The sequence below is a fragment of the Ictalurus punctatus genome, chromosome 29 (assembly GCF_001660625.3).
Source record: "Ictalurus punctatus breed USDA103 chromosome 29, Coco_2.0, whole genome shotgun sequence".
Taxonomy (NCBI): domain Eukaryota; kingdom Metazoa; phylum Chordata; class Actinopteri; order Siluriformes; family Ictaluridae; genus Ictalurus; species Ictalurus punctatus.
This window is the reverse complement of record NC_030444.2, coordinates 840263-847762: the sequence shown is the minus strand read 5'-3', so window position 1 is coordinate 847762 and position 7500 is coordinate 840263. Positions and strand designations below refer to the sequence as shown.

The 7500-nt window shown below is 43.3% G+C and overlaps 2 protein-coding genes across 2 annotated transcripts in view; both read right to left on the bottom strand.

Annotated features, from left to right (window-relative positions):
• LOC128629417 (uncharacterized) overlaps nt 1-4674 on the bottom strand; it is a 5887-nt gene extending 1213 nt beyond the window's left edge. The window contains exons 1-3 of the mRNA XM_053677398.1: nt 1703-4674; nt 674-1060; nt 269-424 (exon numbers count right to left, since the gene is read on the bottom strand). Coding sequence (XP_053533373.1) covers nt 269-424; nt 674-1060; nt 1703-1739 — 580 coding nt within the window. The 5' untranslated portion in view covers nt 1740-4674. The remainder of the gene's footprint in view (nt 1-268; nt 425-673; nt 1061-1702) is intronic.
• A 543-nt stretch (nt 4675-5217) lies between these two features.
• The window catches only part of LOC108260902 (uncharacterized), a 3353-nt gene continuing 1070 nt past the window's right edge, over nt 5218-7500 (bottom strand). The window contains exons 2-5 of the mRNA XM_053677400.1: nt 6861-7256; nt 6562-6717; nt 5736-5791; nt 5218-5558 (exon numbers count right to left, since the gene is read on the bottom strand). Of these exons, the coding sequence (XP_053533375.1) occupies nt 5424-5558; nt 5736-5791; nt 6562-6717; nt 6861-7256 (743 nt within the window). The 3' untranslated portion in view covers nt 5218-5423. The remainder of the gene's footprint in view (nt 5559-5735; nt 5792-6561; nt 6718-6860; nt 7257-7500) is intronic.

The window sequence follows — 7500 nt, the reverse complement described above, 5'->3', positions numbered from 1 at the left end:
ACCTTTAGTGTGTTAGTGATCAGAGCGAGTGTGTGAGTACCTTTAGTGTGTTAGTGATCAGAGCGAGTGTGTGAGTACCTTTAGTGTGTTAGTGATCAGAGCGAGTGTGTGAGTACCTTTAGTGTGTTAGAGATCAGAGCGAGTGTGTGAGTACCTTTAGTGTGTTAGTGATCAGAGCGAGTGTGTGAGTACCTTTAGTGTGTTAGAGATCAGAGCGAGTGTGTGAGTACCTTTAGTGTGTTAGAGATCAGAGCGAGTGTGTGAGTACCTTTAGTGGTGTTTGTGCAGAGGCAGTACACACAGATGGAGGAGAGGAGTGAGGAGAGGAGAACACACACAGCACACACACCCAACACCAGCTTCCAGCTAACACTCCACTCTGATACACACGGGGTCGGGGTGTTCGGAGAGACAGTAGCTTCTTCTGAGAAACACACACACACACACACACACACACACACACACACACACACACACACACACACGCACACACACGCACACACACGCACACACACGCACACACACACACACACACACACACACACACACACAGTTTTGAGTCTAATAATGTCCGCTACATTTTTCGGTTTCATTCAGATAATCTGAGAGTAGATTAGCAGTAGCAGATTAAAGTGCTGATTTGATAAATTAAAGAATTATTTAATAATCTTACCGAGTAGAGCGAGTCGAGTCGTTCTGTTTCCATAGTGATACACATCCCTGTCCATTATAATCCCATCTTTTCCTATTACAATCTTTATCTCATGTACAGCGCAGTAGTACACGCCCTGATCTGATTCTGTGACCTTCTTAATCAGCAGATCGTGTACGTTGGTGGAGACATTAAACACAAACGAGTGACGTGGAAAAACATCATGCATCACATCTGACTGTGAGATCATCAGACGAGGTTGATCCTGATGTGAGCAGTTCCTGAACCACACTGGATAAAATCCACTTTTCACAACACAGTCGGAGTAGAGAGTGACGTCGTCTCCTCGTCTGACTCTCGTCTCCACTTCTGCTCCAGAGATCCTCTTCTGACCGGAGAACACAACACCTGCAACACAACATCACACTTCACATTACACTAAGGAGGGGGTACAAACTTCTACACAACATCACACTTTACATTACACTAAGGAGGGGGTACAAACTTCTACACAACATCACACTTTACATTACACTAAGGAGGGGGTACAAACTTCTACACATCATCACACTTCACATTACACTAAGGAGGGGGTACAAACTTCTACACATCATCACACTTCACATTACACTAAGGAGGGGGTACAAACTTCTACACATCATCACACTTCACATTACACTAAGGAGGGGGTACAAACTTCTACACAACATCACACTTTACATTACACTAAGGAGGGGGTACAAACTTCTACACAACATCACACTTCACATTACACTAAGGAGGGGGTACAAACTTCTACACAACATCACACTTCACATTACACTAAGGAGGGGGTACAAACTTCTACACAAGCCCACACTTTCCATTACACTAAGGAGGGGGTACAAACTTCTACACAGCATCACACTTTACATTACACTAAGGAGGGGGTACAAACTTCTACACAACATCACACTTGACATTACACTAAGGAGGGGGTACAAACTTCTACACAAGGCCCCAGCAGGTGTGGGTTGTGTAGAAAGTGTGTAAAAGTGGAATGAGACTTACACACGAGAGCGATGAGAGCGACTCTTGATGTCTCCATCTCAGACACTGGGGCTGAGCGGCTCGTGCTGCTGAAGATCTTTCATGCGCTCGTGTGTTCTGTAATCTGATTGGTCCACGCCAGTGGAAAATGTCTCTCTAGCAGCTCATTGGTTGCGGTTAAACTGGTGTTTAGTGTTTTAAAATGAAGACTTTGATGTTCATAATATCTTTCACAAGACTGGTGACATCTTTTTCTTTTTTTTTTAAAAATCATTCGGGGTCATGAATATAGGTTTGTGGCTAAGAAAAACTGTTCCGTTCAAAACAAAAAGCCACTGCAGCGGTTTTAAACTGTCTGCACTGCAATTCTCATTTCCGAGGAGAAAAACGACCAAACATTTTTCCTTCTGTAACGTGATCACAGAGCTTCATCGTCTCAGGAAACGGACGTGAGCTGACTGTTGAGTTCTCCTAAGCTTCAGATTTGTAACATTTAGGACCAGAGGTTTAGCTTCACTTCAAGTGAGCTTCTAGAAATACTTATTACTTATCTTTCAGTGAAATATCAGAGTCGTGTGTAATGATGTATAATTACAGGTCATTTTTTGGACCTCGTTCTGTCCTGAGTGACAGGATTGAACCCACAGGAGATCGGCGACTGAAGGAGGAACCCACAGGAGATGAGTGACTGAAGGCGGAACCTACAGGAGATCAGCGACTGAAGGGGGAACCTACAGGAGATCGGCGACTGAAGGCGGAACCTACAGGAGATGAGTGACTGAAGGAGGAACCCACAGGAGATGAGTGACTGAAGGGGGAACCTACAGGAGATCGGCGACTGAAGGCGGAACCTACAGGAGATGAGTGACTGAAGGAGGAACCCACAGGAGATGAGTGACTGAAGGAGGAACCCACAGGAGATCGGCGACTGAAGGCGGAACCTACAGGAGATGAGCGACTGAAGGGGGAACCTACAGGAGATGAGTGACTGAAGGGGGAACCTACAGGAGATGAGTGACTGAAGGCGGAACCCACAGGAGATGAGTGACTGAAGGCGGAACCTACAGGAGATGAGTGACTGAAGGGGGAAACTGTGCAGCCTGAGGTGCAGGGTCTCACTCTGTGTTTCATGTTTCAGCAAGACTGAAGGTGTAAACTCGTCCATGTCTGTCTGTCCAGTTTATATTCCTCTTCTTGTTATTATTATCTAGATCTAGATCATTCAATTCAATTCAATTCAGTTTTATTTGTACAGCGCTTTTTACAATAGACATTGTCTCAAAGCAGCTTTACAGAAATATCAACACGGTGTACAGATATTAAAGGAGTGAATTTATCCCAACTGAGCAAGACACTGAGTGGCGACGGTGGCGAGGAAAAACTCCCTAAGATGTTTTAAGAGGAAGAAACCTTGAGAGGAACCGACTCAGAAGGAACCCGTCCTCATCTGGGTAACAACAGATAGTGTGAAAAAGTTCATTATGGATTATGGATCATGTCTGAATCTCCTCTCAGAGTCCTCTCAGAGCAGGACGCTCTATTTCAGCTTATTCAGTCCAAAAGAGGGTTTTTATTGATACAGAGAGCTGATGATTGACTGGAATTTGGTGAACATGGAGGACAGTCATGGATGAGGACACCACAGGGAGTGTGAATACCTTCTGATAGTTATCTACTCGGTGGTGGTGATGATAGACAATAAATACATGATGCTTCCACTGCTCTTGTACCTCGGGTTAAAACTATCAACAAGTCTTGACTAAACAGATGTGTTTTTAGCCTAGACGTAAACACCGAGACCGTGTCTGAGCCCCGAAAATGAATCGGGAAACGCTTTTCACAGAGAAAAGCTCTGGCGCCTGCAGTGGCCTTCATTATTCTAGGTACCAACAAAGGTAACAAAATCATGAGCTAGTTTTTCTCATCTTAGCAATATTTCTGAGATAAAAGAGCGCTTTGTTAGTAATATTACCCACATGAGCTTCACCAAGGTCTTTCACTGCTGCACATGATGAAACAGAAAGTCCTTCCAGAGTTACTGTGAGACCAGAAAGATTACTTCTAGCTGCACGTGGTCCTAGGACAAGTTCTTCTGTCTCGTCATGAAGTAGTCGGAGGTTACTGAGCATCCAACGTCTAACGTCCTTTACACATTCCTCAACTTGATCCCGCTTTGCTGAAACATACAGCTGTGTGTCATGAACAGGGTTAGGGTTAGCGGGAGCTAATCCCACGTAGATAAAGAAGTCACCATTTCCATCTACAACTTGATAATGATTGATCAGATAAGACCTGAGCCAGAAGATGGCCGTTCCCTTAACTCCAACATTTTCTAATTTATCTAGAAGAATGTTATGATCTACAGTATCAAAAGCAACACAGCCCTGATTGGAGGAGAGTAGAAGATCACATCCCACTTTTTATCATTATTATTACTTCTTATTATATCCTATAGAGACTTTCCAGAGGAATCTCAGACTTTATCATCAAGGTGCTGAGTTCTCAGAAACCCGAACCTCTGAGATGCCGCATGAGACAATAAACCCACGGTCACTTTGAAGTTTGGGAAACTCTAACTGCTGATTTAAAACAACAACAACAACAACAACAACAACAACAACAACAGAGAAACCAATAATCAGCTGAATAATATTCACCACATAATTACATTTAACAGCACCACATCATAATTCAGAACTGATCTGAGGGTCACAGAAAGACAAGGACTGAGTCTCTAACATCTAATCCATGTATGGTGTTCTCTCCAAAACAGTAGTCCACCTGGTTCACAAGCCTCGGGGGGAAAAAAACACGAAATATCGCTGAGCAAAAAGAATCCAAGACAACTAAAATACAAAACACTAAAAAACCCTTCTCTCGGGGGTCCATGAATCAAAATCCACAGAGAGTTCCAAAAGGAGAAGAAATTTCTTTCCTCCAACAGGACACACAAACAGATCGTCCTCCTGACACTCACTTCTACTCAGATGGTTCCGCTTTCACAATAAAAGTCCTTCCTTCCCTCGACAGGAAGTCGGTACGACATGAACGTCCCATATATTTCCCCAAATAACATCAGCATTCAACAGGAATTGAACATCCACAGGACTTCAGTTAGGGCTGAAAACGGACGTTAAATTACACACCTTTCAAAATAAAAGCGTTTTTCTCAATTTTTGGACCCTTTTGGTGAATCTCCTGAGTGTCTGTGTATAAATATACAGAAGCTTTACAGTGGAGGAGTCACATCTGCACTGCCTTCATACCGGAGCTAAGAAAAGCAGGTTCACAATCATCCGAAACTGACACCTGCACCAATCCACGCTTCTCTTCCTCCGTCCTGGAGTGCTGAAGTTCCTCATAAGATCTCTCGTCTTGGTGTGATTCGCGTTCATGCTCGGCGTTTAAAAGGTTATGATGTTTCCCTTCACGATGAAAATACAATTCGTCGTCACCTGAGAACTTTACGGATCGCACAAAAAAGTGTAGCCAGACACACGAGTGCTTTAAATATAATATATTTATGTTTCACATCAGCGAGAATATGAAAATGAGATATTTCAAAATAAAAGTAGTTTGAACAGTTTAGTTAATGTCAGAATCATATTTCATTTTTAAAAAAAAAAGAAGATAATAAGCATGTAAACAGAGATTGGAAATGGAAATGCACCTCGAAATATTTATCAAACTGATTAAATAATGCACTTTGATGTAAGAAATTTCAGAAGTCATTGACGTCTCCTCAGCAGTGTTCGGTTCTCTCGGTCCTGACTTCTGAATACGTGCTGAAATCAGAGTTCTGAACTCTCCTCTTCTTCTTCTTCTTCTTCTTCAGGTTCTGGATGTCCAGCGAGGCGTAACACACCTCAACTTCAACCTGCGGTGGGAAAAGAACAGAAGTAGATGTTTGAGTGCTTCTAGAAGTTTCTAAAAGTTATGGTGTCTTGTGTTACAATGCGTACGGTTGTTAGATGTTTTTGCTGCGAATGGCATTTTTAATATTTATGTTCGTACGTCCGTACTATATTCTAATATATATATATATATATTCTACCTCATCGTGTCTCCAAGTCGTCCTTTTGTCACTTCCTGCCAGTTCGCCTTCCGTTTCTGCCGTGAAGGGAAAGATGGTGAAAGTTATTAGAAGCTAGATGGTTTAAAAGTGAAACATTGTGAGCAAATGCATCGATCCTCTGAAGCCACACCCCAAATACATGAGCGAAATGTGTAAGAGGCGGAGTTTTCTGAATTGACAGATACACTGATTATGATCTAAACATATTTGATGACCAATAGCGGATTAATTCCTGTTGTGTTTAATGGTGAAGTGGAGCGAGTGTGTGAGTACCTTTAGTGTGTTAGTGATCAGAGCGAGTGTGTGAGTACCTTTAGTGTGTTAGAGATCAGAGCGAGTGTGTGAGTACCTTTAGTGTGTTAGAGATCAGAGCGAGTGTGTGAGTACCTTTAGTGTGTTAGTGATCGGAGCGAGTGTGTGAGTACCTTTAGTGTGTTAGAGATCAGAGCGAGTGTGTGAGTACCTTTAGTGTGTTAGAGATCAGAGCGAGTGTGTGAGTACCTTTAGTGTGTTAGAGATCAGAGCGAGTGTGTGAGTACCTTTAGTGTGTTAGAGATCAGAGCGAGTGTGTGAGTACCTTTAGTGTGTTAGTGATCAGAGCGAGTGTGTGAGTACCTTTAGTGTGTTAGAGATCAGAGCGAGTGTGTGAGTACCTTTAGTGTGTTAGAGATCAGAGCGAGTGTGTGAGTACCTTTAGTGTGTTAGTGATCAGAGCGAGTGTGTGAGTACCTTTAGTGTGTTAGAGATCAGAGCGAGTGTGTGAGTACCTTTAGTGTGTTAGTGATCAGAGCGAGTGTGTGAGTACCTTTAGTGGTGTTTGTGCAGAGGCAGTACACACAGATGGAGGAGAGGAGTGAGGAGAGGAGAACACACACAGCACACACACCCAACACCAGCTTCCAGCTAACACTCCACTCTGATACACACGGGGTCGGGGTGTTCGGAGAGACAGTAGCTTCTTCTGAGAAACACACACACACACACACACACACACACACACACACACACACACACACACTGCGACAGGGTTCTGCCGAAGAACACAAGACTGCAAGAATTACAAATGTCTGAAAATCCAGCTCAGTGAATAGGAGATAATCTTACCGAGTACAGAGAGTCGAGTGGATCTGTTTCCGTAACGATACACGCTGACGGCGACACCGATGTTATTATCCAGAATCTTTTTCTCACTCAGAGCGCAGTAGTACACGCCCTGATCTGATTCACTGACGTTCTTAATCAGCAGAGTGTGTGTGTTGATGGAGTTATTTACCAGAAACGAGTAACGTGTAAAATCACCACCCAGTACATCACTATTGATTAAATCAGCAAGTGAGATCGTGACACGAGGATGATCCTTTTCTGAGCAGTTCCTGAACCACACTGGATAAAATCCACTTTTCCAAACACAGTCGGAGTAGAGAGTGACGTCGTCTCCTCGTCTGACTCTCGTCTCCACTTCTGCTCCAGAGATCCTCTTCTGACCGGAGAACACAACACCTGCAACACAACATCACACTTCACATTACACTAAGGAGGGGGTACAAACTTCTACACAACATCACACTTCACATTACACTAAGGAGGGGGTACAAACTTCTACACAACATCACACTTCACATTACACTAAGGAGGGGGTACAAACTTCTACACAACATCACACTTCACATTACACTAAGGAGGGGGTACAAACTTCTACACAACATCACACTTCACATTACACTAAGGAGGGGGTACAAACTTC